The sequence below is a fragment of the Sorex fumeus genome, unplaced genomic scaffold, assembly GCF_029834395.1.
Source record: "Sorex fumeus unplaced genomic scaffold, SorFum_2.1 ptg000033l, whole genome shotgun sequence".
NCBI lineage: Eukaryota > Metazoa > Chordata > Mammalia > Eulipotyphla > Soricidae > Sorex > Sorex fumeus.
Window position 1 is genome coordinate 11,373,126 of NW_026606090.1, and position 19,975 is coordinate 11,393,100.

Genomic DNA, 19,975 nt, shown 5'->3' on the forward strand with positions numbered 1-19,975 from the left:
TTTATATTAATGCAAATCATTTACCATACTGACTCACACATAGTAATTTGCCAATAAATGTTAGTATTCTTACCACATGGAAACTGAGACCAACTAGCTGGGTTGTTTTCCTTTTTTATCAAGAAGTTTTATTAGTCAACTGAAGTTAAGTACAAGAAATGCTTCAGTTACAACGGAAATCATCTCTATAAACCTTCAATGCATCTAAACGGAGGGATTGTAAATGAGACCCTGTAATGTATAATATGTAATCTGACCCATGGCATTCATCCCCGAATATGCTATAATTGGAATATAATTTTTGATGTGTTTTTTAAACATTTCCTGCTTCTGTCATATAATTGGTTTCCAGCATGTTGGAAACACTCCTCTCCTGGCCTTTAGGTTCAGTCTGTGAGACTCATTCATCATTTACCAATTCTGAGATGTGAAATCAAAAAATGCTTCTTTTCTGCCATTGATGTAGTAAATTGCGTCATTGACTGGTTCACTTTAATAGGATATTTTTTTGCCTTTTGATCCAAGTCAGTGGCTTTGGATGGTAAAGCTATCTAAGCCTCCCCAGACTGGGCATCTGGAAATGCTGTGGAACTGTAAAAACCACGAGACTGGAGTTTCTCGTGGCCAGGAACTCGAGTGTACTTGAGGTTTAAGAGTGACCGGCCAATGGCTGATGTCAACTGTATGTGGCATGCTCATGGAAGGTAGAATGCTAATCCAACAGCAAATGCAAAAATGAACCTCTCATCCTTCTCCCCCACCCAAAGTGAGTGCTCGAAGAATGATTTGCCCATGCTGCTCCATGATTTGCTCTGGTCACTCAGAAACTCTGCCTCCACCTTGTGGGGATTCCCTGTCCCTATTCTCTTTCTTTCTTGCCCCTCTGTCCCTATAAGTTGTATGTGACAGGAAGTGGAACTACTTTGCTTGTGTTGTTCCCTGGCCTCTTGTTTTCTTTCAGCCAGAATATGCCTGGCATTAACTATGTCAAATTGGTATTTACCGAATCAGTACATGAATGGTCGCAAAAGTCCCCAACTCAGGCATAGTTGGGAATTTTACCTCCCTTCACTATGTTTCCATTTTCTCTTTTTCTTTCTATGAAAACTAAATCCACCCCTTATTCTTTTTTTTTTAATTTTTATTAGTGAGACACCATGAGGTACATTTGTAGACATCCAAATTTTTCCACCCCTTATTCCTAATTAGTGAATCACCTAGTCACTTTTCATTAAGACATTGGGGAGAATGGTTGTTTTTAATTGACTATAGTTAATCTTTAGTGGGCTGGAGCGATAGCACAGTGGGTAGGGCGTTCGCCTTACACGCGGCCAACATGGCCGACCCGAGTTCGATTCCTCCGCCCCTCTCGGAGAGCCCGGCAAGCTACCGAGAGTATTGGATATGCCAGACACAGTAACAACAAAGTCTCCAATGGAGACGTTACTGGGCCCGCTCGAGAAAATCGACGATCAACTATAGCACTGCAGCACTGTCCTCCCCATGTTCATCGATTTGCTTGAGCAGGCACCAGTAACGTCTCACAACAAACTGTGAGACTTGTTACTGTTTTTTGGTATATTGAATATGTCACGGAGAGCTTGCCAGGCTTTGCTGTGCAGGGGAGATACTCTCGGTAGCTTGCCGGGCCCTCCAAGAGGGGTGGAGGAATTGAACCCAGGTTGGCCGTGTGCAAGGCAAATGCCCTACCCACTGTGCTATCACTCCAGCCCACTAAAGATTAACTATAGTCAATTAAAAACAACCATTCTCCCCAATGTCTTAATGAAAAGTGACTAGGTGATTCACTAATTAGGAATAAGGGGTGGAAAAATTTGGATGTCTACAAATGTACCTCATGGTGTCTCACTAATAAAAATTTAAAAAAAAAAAGAATAAGGGGTGGATTTAGTTTTCATAGAAAGAAAAAGAGAAAATGGAAACATAGTGCTATAGTTAATCTAAGAAATTTCCTCATATTGATAAGGTTACCACAGTCTTTATGCCCTGTTGCCAAAATGTAATAACCCAATAATTTTTTTTATTCTAATATAAAAGAACATGGCAATAGAATTTAGGAAGTCCAAAATTCTTTTTAACCTCTACCTGCTTCAATTTCCTTATTTATTTAATGAAAACTGTCATATCTACCCTTTCCTTTGGGAACTCTGTGAGGTATGAATAAGTGAGTAAGATGAGAGAAGGGACCTTGGCAAAATCAAAATTTCTTTCATAAAACAAAGGTCTTATTGAGCAAAATATTGCAAATCTATTGGTGTTTCAGGCTTGGTAGAGTAGAAATAGACACAAGTGTTATTTTATAGCCGCATTTATTTCCCTTCCCTCCTGAGTGCTATTGCACATTAGTAATTGAGAAAAGAATTGGTATTTCTTTTACAAGACAGTATTTGGTCCTCTTTATGTTTCATTATTTTAATTTTCCTTGACTAATAGCAATTACAGATGGCTAAGAAACACATGTGTATGTGTCCTTGATAAGCTAATTTATTATTTCCTTCTTCCTAAGCTTTTTCTCCCTGAAGATTTTTTCATTTTCATCCTTGACTGCTGAACTGCTTAAAGCATTATTTTTGATGTTTGTTTATTCATTCACCATGTATACATGCCTCATTTTACTATGGACTAGGCATAGAATAAAAGGAGCCACAGATCGTGATCATGTGTGGCTGATTGTCTAAAGGGGATTGATAAACAGGCCTGAAAAGCATTGGCACATAATTCGGAGAACAGCTCTGGGCACCAGCCCCCACCCCCCTCCACCAAGCTGGTTGGAGTAAATGTGAGGGACCAGAGCCATAATGCAGCAGGGAGGACAATTGCTTTGCACACGGCAACCCAGGTTCTTTCCATAGCATCCCAGATGGTCCCCAGAGCCCTGCCAGGAGTGATCCCTGAGCATAGAATCAGGAGTATGCCATGAGCACTGTCTGATGCTTTAAAAGGAAAAAAAACCAGAGGAAAAGTGAGTGTGGGGGTGGAAGTGTGTCTGGGTTGATGGTGATGATTCTCTGAGTGTCAAAGCAGAGCCAAATAAAAACCAAGGGCCAGAAGTAGAGAAGACATGAGGGAGGGAGGGAAGTGTTGCAGGCTAGCATCTGGGAGATGGCTCCAAGGGCTGGAGCATATTTTGCATGCAGAAGTCCTGGGTTTAAGATCCGAGCACTGCCAGGAGTAAGCACTGGGCCAGGATAAGCCTCTGAGTAAGCACTGAGCCAGGATAAGCCCCTGAGTGAGCACTGAGCTAGGATAAGCCACTGTGGCCCCCAAATTGAAAAAAAAATTCCCAAGTGTTCCAGGTCCAGAAGCCTGAGGCCTATCTCAGTCTCCAGAAGACTTTTCCGTCCAGATCCAGCTCACAGGAGCCCACACTCTGACGGGGCCAAGGTGACCCCAACAGGCGATCCCTCCTTCAGAGGGGGACTCGTTTCCTGGTGGTCTTCGCCCCTTGTGTCTCCTGTGGCCTATTTATGGGTCTGAAAAGACCGCGAGCATCTTAGCCCTGGGCTGGTCACTGCAGAGATCAGCAGAATGCATTCTAGCACCTTCCACAGGGTTCCCCCCGCCAAGCACCACCCCCTCCCCCCCCCCCGCTCTCACAGTAAAAGTTGGGTCTGGTGCCCGGCAGGAAAGCAGACTCAGACCCACCCTGTGCCCCTGTCCCCTCCCACAGCATCTGTCACCCTGAGACGGTCCGGACCCTGTGTCACAGTGAACTGCGTGTGAAGCGGGAAACACAGGGTCATTGCTGGCTTGGAGGAGCCACAAGCCGCCTGGCTGCGTGGCTCCATCCAGGCCGGCCTCATTAACCCTTGACTCCATCTGTTGATCCCTGACGGGAAGGGTCAGGCCTGTCCCAGTAAATGACAGCCAGTAATGTTGGTGAATTCCAGAAATCACGAAAACCCAAATTCCAGGTTCTCAAAAATGTCATTTAGTGCTTCTGAATACAACACATGCACTGTCTCGGGGGGAAAGCTCTTTACCTGTGTTTTCACAGTTCTTCTAAGGAATGTCATCCTTCTGTTCTCCTCCATCAATGAGAACCCATGTTTTCCAGACAGGCATCGTCGGTCTTAGAAACTGTTGTCATGTTAGCAGCTGATGTACTGAGAGGAAGCCTTCAGGAGCACATTTGACCCGTTAGTCACGCAGTGCTCTGAAGTAGCTATGTGTTTCCTACGATGCCTATTTCCATGACTTGTGGAATAATCTCATGTTTTTCATTTTTAGGGTGACCCTGGATCATCTGCCGCAGGAATTAAGGTAACTGTCACCTTGCAAATATCTGCACAACAGGACTGAGTTTTGGGGGTTTTTAAAATCTCTGCTTTCTCTTCCCTTCACCACCTGTGACTGATGTTTATGACTCTGTCCCTATTCTTCCATGAACCACTCCAAACAACCTGAGAGTGTCTGCTTGGAGACCTGATAAGGTCTAAACCTGAAGTCTTCTCTCTCTGATCGGTTGTCTAGAAATGTAGATTTGTATGTGAGTCTCGGGTATATTTACAGCAACAAGTGATTTGCTGCTTTAGACAAGTGTCATGTCTAAAGAGTGTCAAAGAACAGAACTGAGTGGACAGATGTGATTAAGGAAACTTTGATGCATTCTGAAGACCATCCTTTCTTATTTGGTTCTTTTTGGTCAGGGAGAACCCGGAGAATCTGGTCGGCCAGGGCAAAAGGTAATCTCGGCCTTTCATGTTCTTTGTGCTGTGTCGCATTCACCTGTTTGCATGAGCCCTCTTCTGTGTAATGTAAGAACAGAAGTGCAGAGAGATGCTAGTTCATACTTTGCATGTAGTTTTCTAGTTTTGCATTTTTAAAAGTTTGATGAGATGACGGCAGTCAAGTGTAAACATACTCTGTCAAAGGAGGTTTTGTGAACTGGCCCATGAGGACTTGGCCGTTTGTGACTAACAAGGATTTGTTGGGTCATTGGGTTGAAATGCCAACAGTTTACCTTGCATGTATAAAGATTCTCTGCATGTTTCTGTCTTTCATGAGAAAGAAATATTTACTAAACCAGCTCAGAATGGGATGGTGGACAGTATGAAAGTACCTTCATTTGCTTTTCACTGCAGATACTTCCCCATGCATCATTTTTGTGTGAATTGCATCATTTTGTGTGAGCCACATCATTTTTGTGTGAGTCATTTCTACCCCTGCACTCAAAACTTATATTAGACAGAGATTCGCCAAATTCAGTTTTAATTAGCTACAATAGCCAGACCACTTTAGCAAACTGTTATATATACAGATATAACACACATTAATTTTTTAATAATCTGTGCTTCTCTTCTGTGATAAATTAAGGATATAAAGTGACTGTGTTTAGATTCATATTCTCATTTTAATCTGAAGCAGGGAATCACAGTTAGTAGCTTATTTCTGAACATCTGATACTAATGTCCAGTAGCCAGATGTTAGGTGACAGATGTCGTGTCACTAACAAATAAATAAGAATTTCATATTAGGTTAAATCTCTAAAGATGATAACTCTCCCTTCTAGCAGTAGCCAGACAAAAATGGCAAAGTGTTTTAGAAAAATATATGAATAGGAAGGGAGAATTCACCTTATGAGCTTAGAGGGAAAGAGACTAGTCCCAGTGTAGTGCTTTGAGGAATCTTAAGACATAGTAAAAGAACATCTTGTGGTGGTTGAAATCAACAAGATGGTTAGACCTTTGTTTTAAACACCTAGGATTACAGTAATTTTTGAGAACATTTTTCATGTTTCTTTAACATTTCTCCAATTTAAAAATAGAATTTCCTAAACTCAGCAACACATCTGGTTCCCTCAGCATCACCCAGAGTCATTCCTGAGCACAGAACCAGGAATAAGCTCTGAGCATAACTGGGTATGGCCCAATCTCTCTCTCTCTCTCTCTCTCTCTCTCTCTCTCTCTCTTTCTCTCTCTCTCATACACACACACATACTCATATCCTTCTTTCCCTTTCTTTCTGTCTCTCTCTGTCTCTCTCTGTCTCTGTCTCTCTCTGTCTCTGTCTCTCTCTTTCTCTCTCTCTCTCTCTCTCTCTCTCTCTCTCTCTCTCTCTCTCTCTTTCAAATACACACACACACACACACAGAGGATTTTTCTGGGACCAAGAAGGTGACTTGGTGGTAAAGCACATGCCTTGCTTGCATGTAGGAGTGTATGAAGCATTGAGATTCAACCTGGCATTACACAAAAATTCTTTTCTTAAAAGCAAGAATCAGACCCAATTTTAGATAAAATTGAGACTTTTCCAAAAATCCCAGCAGAATTCCGCAGGCATTGCTATTAAATTCTCTGATTTCCTGTAGATTCTATACATTAGAAATTGAAAGTTAATCACATCCTCAGAAATTCAAGGTTTACTTTATGTGTTAAAACAATTTGTCTTCTCAGATGGTACAATTTTAGGGCCCTATGTCTTAAAAACCAAAGACAAATATCTAAGCTGTTCTCCAAATCTATGATGTAGTGAATAAAATATCTGCAATGGCATTGAATTAGAAACTTGCATTGACTTAGCACATGTGTGGCATGCTAGAGGCCTGGTTCAGTCCCTGGGCCCTGAGCACAGGAAGGAAGGGAGGGAGAGAGGGAGGAAAAGGAAGGAAACTATATCTCACATACGTTCTACTGTTTAGAGTGGAAAATTCAAATTGGTTCTCAAATGCATAATAAAGCATTTCCTTAAATGATTATTTATAAATGCAATTTAGGTCCTTTTTTTGAAATTTATAGGTTTACATATGGGGACTTGAATGTCCTTTGTATTATACTAGAAACCTGCTTTAAATTATATTGAGAGAAGGGGCGGGGTCATTAAAAGCTTGCAACCTATCTGAATGAATATGTGCCCTGTAGTATCTTTTTCATTAATATTTAGGCCAGCTTCTACCCTTTGATGTAACCTCAATTTCTCACAATATTTATGACTTCCTTTGTCTAATATCTGGATTTGGCAATACTTACCCCAACATTGATTTAAAAGTAGAGTATTTCCATGCTTGCTGCTTACTTAGATTAGAAAATAACAAACAGAGCTGGGCCCAGAATCAATTCAGATTATCTTCCGTAGTGTTGTTCTCATTCTTGCACAATTGTGTTGTGGGTTCCTTGGTTGTTGAACTCATATGTTCACAACTTCGCAGACACTAGAGGGTCACGTGGGAGAATGAAGTTTTCATTGATAGCTTTCCACTGCCTTGGATTTTCCAGTTTTTCAAAGTAGCTACTTGGAATAACATTTGTAATATAGGAAGGATTTAATTATGGTGAGTTTCTTTTTTTCCCTTGTTAAAACTCAACAGTAGTAAGTGATAAAATGAGTATGCCCTGAGCATTGCTGAGTATGGCCCCTAAACAAAAGCAAACCAACCCACAACAAAAAGCCTTGATTCCCCCACTGGACTGAACTTTCTCCAAAAGTTCAGGCCACTGTCACAGGGACATGGGGCACAGCTGGTACTTTGACAGCAGACTTTACTCAGAGAGTGAGAGGGAATTGGGGCTAGAGAAATAGTACAGTGGTCAAGGCACTTGCCTTGCATGTGTCCAACCTGGGTTCAATTCCTGGAATCTCATATGATCCCTCAAGCACCTTCAGGAGTAATTCCTAAATGCAGAACCAAGACTAACCCTTGAGCATTGCCAGGTATGACCCCGAAAAACAAATCCACAAAAAATGAAAGGGAAAGAAAATAAAAAGTTTAATGCAGCAATATAAAGTTTATCTACTTAGACAAATGTTATTTAAATAGAATAAGAAATCCATTTTTAATTATGATCCAGATTTGACCTTGAGCCATCTATATCCCAGGACTCGGCTCTGAGAAGCTCCTGAATCTAGGATCAGGCAAGAATGACATGGGTGCTAGAGAAATAGTACTGGAGTTACAGGGCTGGTCTTGCATGCAGCCAGTCTGGGCTTGGTCCCCACCATATATAGTTTTTTCTACCTAACCCTGCAAGGAGTTAAACCCTGACTATGGCTGGGTGTTGACCAAAAAAAAAGAAAAGAAAAGAAAAAGAAAGGAAGAAAGGAAGGAAGAAAGAAGGAAGAAAGGAAGAAGGAAGGAAGGAAGGAAGGAAGGAAGGAAGGAAGGAAGGAAGGAAGGAAGGAGAAGGAAAGAAAGAAAGAAAGAAAGAAAGAAAGAAAGAAAGAAAGAAAGAAAAAAAGACTAGAGATATGGCCTCAAAAACTTTCTTAATTGGAAGCAAGGTCCGCATGGTCTAATGAAAGAGAATTTAGATGGAAAGAAATGTTTTCTTGATGATGTTCAAAGATTCTCTACAAAGGGTAAAATTAAATATTTTATCACCTTCCGTTAGGCTAGCTTATAAATTCGGAAAGGTCAAATTTATCAAAAGCCAAGCCTCTAAAATGTGAATTCCTGAAAGTGATCCCTGAGCTCAGAGCTGGGAGTAGCCAGCTGAGTACCACCAGGTTAAGGTCCAAAAGAAACAAAACCAAAGCACGTATGACCATATTCGTCTCTGTACATACACGTCAGGCACAGCCACATGTCCGAGTGTCTGTGAGTACTCAATCCACAGCAAAACATTTCCTAACGTCTCCTACATCTGTCTCATTGTTAGAAGCCATGGGCGTGTGTCACTGTGAGCATGTGTACATAAATATCTTTCTTTCAAGTATGTGTACAATCCCTTTAATTTTGTGGGAGGGAAGGGTGTGGTGAACCTCTAGCTGGGAAGCAATGTTTGGCCTCTGCTTCCACATATGTTTCAAATAGGATGTTCTGAGTCGGGGAGGGGAGGTACGAATGGGGCACAGTGAGGTATTCTGCTGGAACTATACAAAATGGTAGATTTATCACCTATACGTTTACTTTTATTGGTTGTCTGCAATTGTGCTGCAATTTACTATTTGTGAGGACTTTATCCTCTCTAAATAAATAAATAACAAGAGAATAAATATGATTGCAAGTCCTTTTTCACTGGATCTTCTTAAATTTCTCTATTAAGGGCAGAAGGGAAAGAAAATGGATAATCAAATGTATCATGTCTGTGTAAAGTTTAATCCTCTTTGAGAAATATTCTTTGAATAGAATACCTAATTTTTAAATAATCATCTTTTCCTTTCTGGCTTAATTTCATTTTAGTCTCGCTGTGCATAAGCAAACTCTCTCTTTATGGCTTCAGGTAGACTTGTTTTCTTTTGCATTCCTGAAAACACCTTTAGCCTTAAATGTCACAAAGGCCATCACCCTTTCTGTGTCTCATGTACAACTTAATAAATAGCATCTGAAGCCATTTTGTCATCACCCCAGATGGATCCTTGGAACTGCAAGTAATCTTATTCAAGTTGATCTGTCTGCTTTTCCTAGTCGATTTTCCTTAGCGCTGGGTAGTGATAGCATTGAGGTGAAAGAAAGTGCCCTCTCACACATGTGCTGTGACTGGAAGGCTCTGTACGTCTTCTGGCCCACCGTCACGGCCTTTCACCTTCAAACAACGCCCCTCGGTCCACCTCAGGATGGACTTGCCTGTTCTCCAACAATTCCTCTGTGCTTCACTATTGGAAATCAGGAACTGATGGAGTAAAGGCAACCTTGGCAGTGCACTTTGTACCTAAAATAAAGTAGACAGTACTATGAAATGTGAGGCCTGAGTTCAACTCCAGTGGGCTCACCAAAAACGCACCCCTTAATCTTAAACCTGGATTCAGGAACAGCTGCATCATCCCATTAGCCTGACCGTTAAGCCAGTCACCCAGACTGAACAATTGTCAGAAGCACAGGCTGGAGTTAAGCTTAATCTTAACCACACATTTATCTCCGCATCATTCAGGAATGGAAAAGAATTTTTACTAAACTTTGAAGTAAGCAAGACTTTTCATGTACATTATTTTGTTGTGGCCATCTGTTCAGACAGCCAACTCTTGATTGTCCGAGGTAAGAGAGCATCGGAAGAGGATGCTTTATGCAGAACTTTTGCATAATTTTTATTTCAGCAAAGATCTGCATTGCAGGAAAGTAATAAAAATGTAGGAGTCTCTTCTCCACATACTCGTCTTTACCTTCTGGCAGAGATGCCAGCGAGCAATGAGCTGTGAAGAAGAAAATTCTTTCAAAATATCTGCTAGTCAACTGGTCCCTGAATCAAGAGTTGACTGAGCTGTACAATCTCATCCAACTTCATGAAACTGGCTGGTCTTTATGTCTGTGCCACAAGCCATCGGCTAGGCCCGTGCGCCATATTTTTGTCCAGGTCATGTGACGGGTGAATATCGCTCTATAATGCTGTGATTTTCCTGTGTAGGGTGAACCCGGGCTTCCTGGGCTTCCTGGACTTCCGGGGATAAAGGTAAATACCACACTGACAGTCTCAGCTTCACCTGGTAATGTTTGTGAGAGTCACAAGACTCAAAGGCACACAGGAGAAAATGAAAACTAAGAATACCATGCTGTTCTTCCATAGGATCCACCGTCTCCATTAGTTAGAATTTTTTTCATGAGAAAAGAAGCAGGTTTGTCTTGATAGGTTTGTCACTGCTGTCCCCCTTACATAAACATCAATGCTCCTGCATCCAAGGTGACAGGAACTCTTTAAAATCTAGGATGTCTGCCTTCACATTTAAATTGTATTCATTAAATCCTATCTGATTTTGACTAGAATGGGAGTCTTAACCTCCCCATAAATCTAACATTCGGGCAGCTGTTTTTGTGATTCATTCACTACAATAATCCCTCAAAAATGTTTCCCCTTCCTGTCAGTAATTCTCACTGCAAAGTACCACTCCTGTTAATAAATATATGACCTATATGCTATCTCCATGCGCATCCTATATCTTTTTGAAACACTTGTTTAAAGTTTCACTTTTAAGCCTTGCTTTCAATCTAACAATGTTAAGAAGCATTTATTTTTTTAATTGTTGAAAATATTCACATGGCAGATGGCCAGGTTTGTCTTTCTTCTCCCCCTGTTGGAGTACTCTAAAGTTTTTCTTTTAATTATAGAACTACTGGACAGAGTAAAAATATGTAAGTAAAACGTTCCTGACATCATTCTCACCTTAGGTGATTTTGAATCGTTCTCCAGAGAGCCTTACACCATTCTTTATTAGTGTTCCTGTGAGGCATGCAAATGCTGTATATACATTGTTTAACGAAAGTTGTGTTGAAAATGCAATAAGAAAAATATGGTTTTAGGGGCCACATAAGTATTGGGGTTAAGGTGCTTGTCTTGCACATGACTGATCCCGGTTCAAACTCTGACATCACATGGTCCCCTGTAGGCTGCTGGGTAGAACCCCTGCAAAAATGAGAGAAATATAGTATTAGATTATGTTAAATTACTGTGCCCACAGACATCATAAGGTAATATATGGAATATTTTATGAAGTATTTGATAAAATGGGCATACAGGAAAGCTTTGTCTTCTGAGCTGACACTCAGAAATCTTGGTTCATGGCCTTTGTTTCCAGATTAGCAGATATGGTCTTTTAATTCAATATGTCTTTTCAATAGACATTTGAGTTTTTGGGTTCACTCTGACAGTAAGTAACTGGAGAGGCAAAGTGATTTCTTTATCAGTTGCTATTTGGTAAACATCACCGTTAAACTATAGGATTTCATATCCTAGATAATTCTTAGTAGTTTTTTCAGTTTAACCACTACAGAATTTATCACTGATTGGAAGATCATCATATTTTAATCAATATAAGAAAACTGTATTCAGTGTTAATTCAAAAAAACCTGGTAGCATGAGAAACAAGGAGGAGTCATTGAGAAGGAGAATTTTTTTAGTTGAAATGTCATGGCATTACAATTAAATCAAGACCAGTGAGTTTGTCCTGATTTATACACACACACACACACACACACACACACACCAGTACTACCCAGCTGCCTGAATGTTAGATTTATGGGGATGTTAAGACTCCTTCCTCTATAACCACTGATCAGTATTACAGTCCCAAAGTCTAATATCATTTTAGTTAGTTCATTTATTCATATGGGTTTCTCTGTATACTGCACATGATCCTTTCCAAGAAGAGCACTGTGGGAGCTGGGGACTTGGAGCCCCACCAGGCCAGGTCAGCATAGTGCAGGGATCTCAGAGCAGTCTGCAGGTGCTGGGTCCCTTCTGCGTGGAAGCGAGTCTAGAAAGGTGAAGTACTGGGCTTTTTCTCTACAAAACCAACGAACACAAAGCAATTTCAGGGACTAGTATTTGTTACCGTTATCTTTTCTATTCCTGTGTGTCCTCCACCAGGAAAACCCTCCCGTACCATGTCCTTAGCAATGTGGACCTGTATGACTGTTTTGAACTTTTCAGACTGGGATGGATGCTGGTGATTTGCCACCTCCAATAAATACTTTTCTTTCTAGGGCTTTTGGGATTCGCCAGATGTCTTGCTTTGAGGTGGTAGGATAGCTCTTTCCCTTGGTTTTCCTGGCTCTGAATGGTATTTAGAATGACAGAAAACAATCCGCTGACAAGCACTTTTGACTAGGGACACTTTTTGCCATATGTTTATCAAGTAATTTTGGGTAATAATTTAAATCAGAGTCTATTTTTTATTTAATAAGGTTTCTTCTTGCTTGAATTCAAGGTGTCAGTGGTTTTCTGTCCTCATACAGTAGAAGGTGCTCTTTATAAATAATTTTGTAAAGGAGATGATTTAAGTCATGGATTTTAGTTGTCAAAGGAGATGTGTAAGTGTGGAGTTAAAAGTTCTGTGTAGGGACTGGAGTGATAGTACAGTGGGTAGGGCATTTGCCTTGCATGCGGCCAACCTGAGTTGAATCCTCAGCATCCTTTATGGTTCCCCAAGTACTGCCAGGAGTGCAGAGTGCAATTCCTGAGTGCAATTCCTGAGTGCAGAGCCAGGAGTAACCCCAGAGCATTGCTGGGTGTGACCCAAAAAGCAAAAAAGAAAGAAAGAAAGAAAGAAAGAAAGAAAGAAAGAAAGAAAGAAAGAAAGAAAGAAAGAAAGAAAAAGTTCTGTGTAAGTGACACAGCTTTATTACCCTGAGATGACTTTTGTCCTTTTCATCTACCTTGCTTCTCTTAGGGGACCAACCATAAGATAGTGAGCTGTGACTGTCATCTGAATGAGTAGCAATATTTAAAAGATTAAATGGCCACGTGTGGATTTGACGAATATCCATAGACCGTGAGGTAGCTTGAACATTAGTCATAATCTTCCTGGGCTCCTGTGTTTGTTTATGCTTTGGAAATACTTCCTGTTGCTATTCATCTCCTTCTTATCTGCCTGTTCTCCAGAGAGCGTGCAGATGCCATCGGTCTTATCCTATCCCTTGAGGAAACCAGCCATGACATACCAGAGCAGCTTTGATTCCCCACCTGTTGCTCTCGGAGAATGGCTGGAAACTTAATGAGCATCCAAATGCCTTCCTCAGCTCTCAGGAAGTGAGTGAAGCGTCTAAATACAGACAGCAGGCTCATCTCTCTGTCGCCTCTAGGTCCCAGTCAGAGAGGAGTGCTCAGGTCCTGGGCATACAGAGTTTAAGTCACTAGAGCACAGGCATACTTAATTCCAACCTCTCTGTGCTTCCTGTACAAGTATTCAAACGTCCTCTTCCCATGTGGAAGACATTTGGAATTCCTATTTCATGCATTCATGGTTCATATAGTGTCAAGATGTTCAACTGGGAAAATCAAATTATGCACAATGTACCATGCAGACATTGATCTTCTGGAAAAAGATTTGAGCCCAGAAAATTATTTTTATAAACAAGCCTTCAAGCATGGTTTTACTCTTTATAAAATGTATTTTAACTAGCCTTTCTGATACTACATAGAAGAGTCAGGTGCAAAGTTCCTTTTCTTTTAACTTTTCTTTTCACACTATTTGGCTGGAGTGATAGCATAGTAGGTAGAGAACTTGTCTCGCATGCGGCTGACCTGGTCGACTAGAGTTTGATTCTTCTGCCCCTCTCGGAGAGCCTGGCAAGCTACCAAGAGTATCTCACCCGCACGGCTAAGCCTGGCAAGCTACCCATGATGTATTCAGTATGCCAAATACAGTAACAAGTCTCACGATGGAGATGTTACTGGGCCTGCTCGAGCAAATTGATGAACAATGGGAGGACAGTTACAGGACAGTGACTTTTCCCCTTGATGATCATATCACCCCATTAATGAAGCATGAGGAGGTGGTCATTGAGACAACTGACCCTGGAACCAGATGCAGGAATGCAGGTTCTGGTCCTCCCTTTCACCAGTGGTCACTCCAGACAAATTACACAGTCTCTCTGGGTCCTGATCTTATAAACCAAGACTCAATCTTGGACCAAGCAGAGAACAGTGTCTGGAGATGAATTAATGAATCAATATATGTGGATCCCCTAAAATGTTGCTGAGCAGTTAGCAAATTCCGTATAAATTTTAGCCATTGTTTCACTAATAATAAAAAAAATAAAAAATAAATTTTAGCCATTGTTACTTCTTTCTTTTGAAGTGCTCATAATGTTCACATACCTGTTGTCTTAGTACCTTTCATTGAGGGGGTGATTTTAACTATGGGACACAAATCTGTCTTGATGCTCCCAAATAATAGATGTAAGTTCTGAAAACTCCTTCAGAGGGATGAGTAAATGTTACCTTTAAGAGACAAGAAATCATGAGCTGACCTGAGTTCAATCCCCAGCATCCCCGCTGGTCCCCCAAGTACTGACAGGGGTGACCCTTGAGTACAGAGCCAGGAGGAACCCCTGAGCACAGTCAGGTATGGCTCAGAAACCAAAAAAGGAAAAGAATAAAAGAGCAGTAAGATCAGGTCCATTCTCTTCAAATGTGACGTCACTCTCCCCCTTTCAAGGAGCGGAGATGAGCAAACACAAGGCTCTAGGTGGCAAATGTGGTTTGTTCTGACTTCTTGACTCACAGGAAAAGTCATCATGGAATAACGGAAATTCTCAAGGCTCCCCTCAGTGGTGCTTAACCAACCATTTTTTTTATAAATATAGCTTTTCTTCCTTTTCTCTTTCTCTCCTCCACTCTATAGACTGCCAATTTATCTCATCAGATAAATTGAGAATAAATTGGAAGAATATATAACAGTAAAATTAATACAGTAGACACATAATACAGCAAAAATTATATCACATCAGAAATAAAAACACCATTTCTATGACAGAGAAATTTTTATAATGTATCTGCTTTCAGAACCTGATATTTTTGCTCTGGTTTCCACATGAGTGAAAATTTGACATTCAGATAAGAACTTCTAGATTGGAAGGTTATAAGATAGTGGCTAATCCTTTATACCTCATGTTATAAAATCGTTATTGACATGACATCACATAAAGATCTGCTTGTACAGGTGGCAGAAACATTTAACTTTGGCAGTTCTTGAAATCAAGTGTAGTGCTCTGAAATCTAATAGAAATGTTTCCGGAGATGAGGCTCCTTCCTTAAAAATATCAACTCACATTCTTTAAAGGCAGAAGAAAGATGTTTTAGGAAGTAACACAGGATGTGAAATGAATTCTTAAAAGAAAAAAAAGGAAGAAATACTGGTTAAAAGAATAGCATTGTGTTATTGTCCGTAATAATTATTTCCTGCTTGTGCAAAGTACGAATGAGCGGTTGAATAAATTTGAGTTTAATTTGAAAACTCATACAACCAGAAATCAGAAACTTGTAGCAGCCATAATGAAACCTCCAGTAAATACACTGGATGCTTTCATGATGTAATCCTGTTAGGGAAAAAAAAGAAATCAGAAAGGTATGTTTTCCAGGTTATAATAAACCTGCTATTGTAGTTCATTTTCATCATAACCACTAAGATGTTTTAATTTATACTGAGATTTGATCCTTAGGGGGAATATATGTTTTAAGGACAGACTCTGCTTTCTCATTCTTTTTTCCCCCCTCAATAATTTTACAAATCAATCATTACCAAAACTGTCTGCCTGGAGGTTCTTATTACAACAAATGTTTTTGCTGTAATCCTCAAAAGCAGGTATCATGCTGACTTGAATTCTAATTAGCCTTTAAGCAAGAAGAATATTGTATGGCCAATGCATTCGGTGTCAAGAAACATTAATCAAAATTATTGGTGATGTTTTTAGCACCCAGGCAAATCAGCACATATTTTTCAAATTCTGTTGTACTACTTTTGGGCAATGAAAATTGGATCTGCTTGAAGGTAATAAATATCATGGAAAACATGACGAGCTTTAAGCTGGCATTTCAGAGGGGTTTCAGACAGGTTAAGAAAATAATATCTTTTACTCCTTTAATTGATAATGACATTAAAAAAAACAAATGGTAACAAATGAAAAGCCAAAGGTTTTACTATGGGCAAGAGTTAATCAGTTAGAACTTTCTGGACACCATTATATTAGCAGTTGGAAAGTTCTGGAAGTTGTCGGGAGACACCTGGCAAACCAGTTCTATATGAATGAAGCTGTCCCTTCATTTATTACCTTGACTAATGACCCCATGGAAGCATTGTAGATTCTTCCCTCTATACAAAGAACATTCTTTATATAAATTTGACGGAAGAGTGTTTGGTGAATTTTCCTAAGACTTTCGGGAGGATAAAGTCACCTGAAAAACTTTCATATCTGTTTTGTTTTATTATTGTTATTGTTATTGTTTGGGGGGCTGCACATGCAGTGTTGCTCCGAGCTTACTCCTGACTCTATACTCAGGAATCACTGATGATGCTTGGGGACCATAGGGGAGGCTGACCAGTTTTTGATCTTTTTTCTGATAACAAAGATGGTAATCGTTTGCATCATTTTGATCTTATACTTCTTTGCTGTCAATCAGCCAGAATACATGGGATTGAAAATCTCTCAATGTTGTTTTTTTTAATTTTTTTAAGAAATTACAGGGCTGGAGCAATAGCACAGTGGTAGGGTGTTTGCCTTGCACGCAGCCAACATGGCCGACCCGAGTTCGATTCCTCCGCCCCTCTCGGAGAGCCCAGCAAGCTACCGAGAGTATCTCGCCCGCACGGCAGAGCCTGGCAAGCTCCCCGTGACGTATTCGATATGCCAAACACAGTAACAACAAAGTCTCCAATGGAGACGTTACTGGGCCCGCTCGAGCAAGAAATTACAAATGAATTGAGCAAAAATGGCTTCAGTCAAAAATTTGTTGTGCCATTCTCCTTTTATCTCACAGTGGTTAGTACCCACATTCTTAGAGCTACGTTGTGATATTTACTTCATATCTCCATGTACGTGTTACCATTTCATGAAAGAATGCAGAGAGGAGCGTGAGTCCAAATACTGACTATAAAGTCAGTAAGAGAACGTTTGGGTGCAATGAGGACTTGGAGTCAGAGAGGTAGTAGCACTGCCTTGCACACACTCAATCTAGGTTTGATCTCTTGTGCCACATATGGTCCCCTGAACACCACCAGGAGTGATCCTGGAGCGCAGAGCCAGGAGTAAGCCCTGAGCACTGCTGGGAGTGGCTCAAACAAAAAAATAAAAAACAGGGACATTTTGCAAATAGAGTTCCTTGAGTTACTTTCACTGACTTTCCCTGGGTGGAGCAGTGCAGATGGGCACTGTGGCTGCCAATATGCTTTACCTAGAGTTGGGGAAATCCACGTGTGAGTGACCATTAAGTCTTCCAAAATCAGTCCCATGTTTGATGTCACAGTTCTCTATCTCTCCAGAGGCCTGGGCTACATAGGCATGTGCCCTGGCTTGCTCTGAAGTTCTATTTGAAATTAGGGACCTGTGTCCAGATTCAGGAGAGTGTTGGGCAGCTCCCAGAGCACTGAGAAGCTGTGCTCTATCCCAAACCTAGAGCATTTCTACCACGTCCCAACCCCATGTGTCAAAATCACAGCTCTTCTATTGTTTTTTTTTTCTTTTCTACAAACTCAGCACAGGACAATATGCCTTCAGGGTTTGGGGTTGTTGTTTTTGAGGACTGAGTATTTTACGAGGTAGTAATTCATGTTAGGAATAAGCATGACACACGCAGGAAGAGATCACATGCAATATCCAAAATGAGACCAGAAAATTAAACCAAATATTTCTTAATTTTGCAATTTGCTGTGGGATCTGTTTCTTAGTATAATAGTACAAAAGGAGATGATTTCTGTTTCTCTGTAAATCATTTTAATCATTGATTAACATGTAACTTGGGTAGCAGAATATTGTGCCAACTATTAATTATGGTTTTCAGATTAAGTCATTGGATAGTTAAGTATTAAGGCTAATTAAGGCTAAGGATATTAAGTATTAAGGCTAAGGATAGTATTAAGGTAGTGTGTGTATGTATGTGTGTTTGTGTGTGTATAGGTGTGGTGGGGTGTTCTTGTGTGTGTGTGTGTGTGTGTGTGTGTGTGTGTGTGTGTGTGTGTGTGTTAAGCTTTGGTAAAATCATAGCACAGTCCTTAAGAGCGTGACTTTATATTGCTTATATTTTTCTATGTTTGTTCCAAGAGTACATCTAGTCAGACCTTTCCAGGACCAGTGAGGGGGGGAGGGAAGGTAACAATAAAAATAACAGATTAAACCTGGATTTAATTGTTATGGTCATGGTAGAAGAACAGAAAACTTTAACATACTTGTTCCTCTCCCTCGGTCTCTCCCTCTGTCTTCCTTTCCTCTTCACCCCAGATTCCTCCACTGTTCCTTCCTCTCTTCTCTCTCCTCTCCCTACTCTTTCCTCTCCCTAGTGAACCCTAGCTTTGGAGCTATGACACTTTGAACTCTGTCTGTTGGTCCTCTACACTCTTGATTTCCTCCAATCAAAGTTTTAATATGAATAACTAGAATCCTGTTTGACTTTGTAATCATGTCCTCAATGATAACAAAAATAAAATCCTAATGTATCATCGTCCTTGAGAGAAGACAGAAGAGAGAACAAAAGAGGGAAAGAAGAGAAAGAGATCTGTGTGTGTATGTGTGTGTGTGTGCACACGTGTGTGTGTTTGTGTGTGGTGTGTGTGTGTGTGTGTGTGTGTGTGTGAACCTTAAGAGGGAAACATTGAAGTAGCTCTGAATGCATCTGAGCTCTTTGTAACTTATTCCTCTGCTAATCGCTGGGGCCCGGGTGCTTGTGCAGGACCACTACCTTACCCATTGCTCGAGCGGGCCCAGTAACGTCTCCATTGGAGACTTTGTTGTTACTGTGTCTGGCATATCGAATACTCTCGGTAGCTTGCCGGGCTCTCCGAGAGGGGCGGAGGAATCGAACTCGGGTCGGCCATGTTGGCCGCTTGTAAGGCGAACACCCTACCCGCTGTGCTATCGCTCCAGCCCCATACTCTTAGCTATTTCTTGTCATTTGTGTTTGGGGGAGGGGGCAGCCAGGGGACAAAGTGTTACCTCATACTCATATCTCTGTGTTCAGGGATCACGCCTAGTGATCTGTGTTTGAATCATGTTTATTTGCTCAGAGATCATATGCTGCATGCTGGGAATCAAACTGGAATGGGATGCATTCAAGACATGCACCTTAACGCCTTTCCCTCCAGCCCCTGTCTTGCCATTTTTTACAAAGCAGTAACTCATCACCAACTAAAATGGTGAATGTTGTTTCAGGAAACACTGTACATGGGAGTTCTGCTTCACCGGTATAGCTCTCTGCCATGTTTGACTATGCAAATTCGCACTTCCCTGATTGCCATGCCCTTTCCAGAGGCTCTCACCTCTCCTCATGTTATTTCCATAAGGGCTTATTGAAATTATAATTTGGATTTTCTGATTCAGGTACCACCCTCAAAAAAGCTTTATAAAAACAGCTCTAGATTTAACTGCTCCTTTATTAAAAATAATGTATGAGCTTAATTGCATCCGAATTCCAACTTTCTCTCTGGTATCTGTGTACCCCATCTACTCAGACACAGCAGAGCTGAATAATTTTCAGTTTAGCAATCTCATATTTGCCTCTGCATCAATGAGTACAATATACAAAGATATCCTGAAGAATCATCAGTTGGTTCAGAGGTAGTAGTTTCTCTTATTTATTTCCTGGTAAACTTACATAAA

General features: G+C 40.7%; 1 protein-coding gene across 1 annotated transcript in view; it reads left to right on the plus strand.

Moving 5' to 3' along the window:
• The window catches only part of COL25A1 (collagen type XXV alpha 1 chain), a 457,778-nt gene that overhangs the window by 387,669 nt on the left and 50,134 nt on the right, over positions 1-19,975 (plus strand). Inside the window, exons 16-18 of the mRNA XM_056116824.1 lie at positions 4,252-4,284; positions 4,671-4,706; positions 10,299-10,343. Coding sequence (XP_055972799.1) covers positions 4,252-4,284; positions 4,671-4,706; positions 10,299-10,343 — 114 coding nt within the window. The remainder of the gene's footprint in view (positions 1-4,251; positions 4,285-4,670; positions 4,707-10,298; positions 10,344-19,975) is intronic.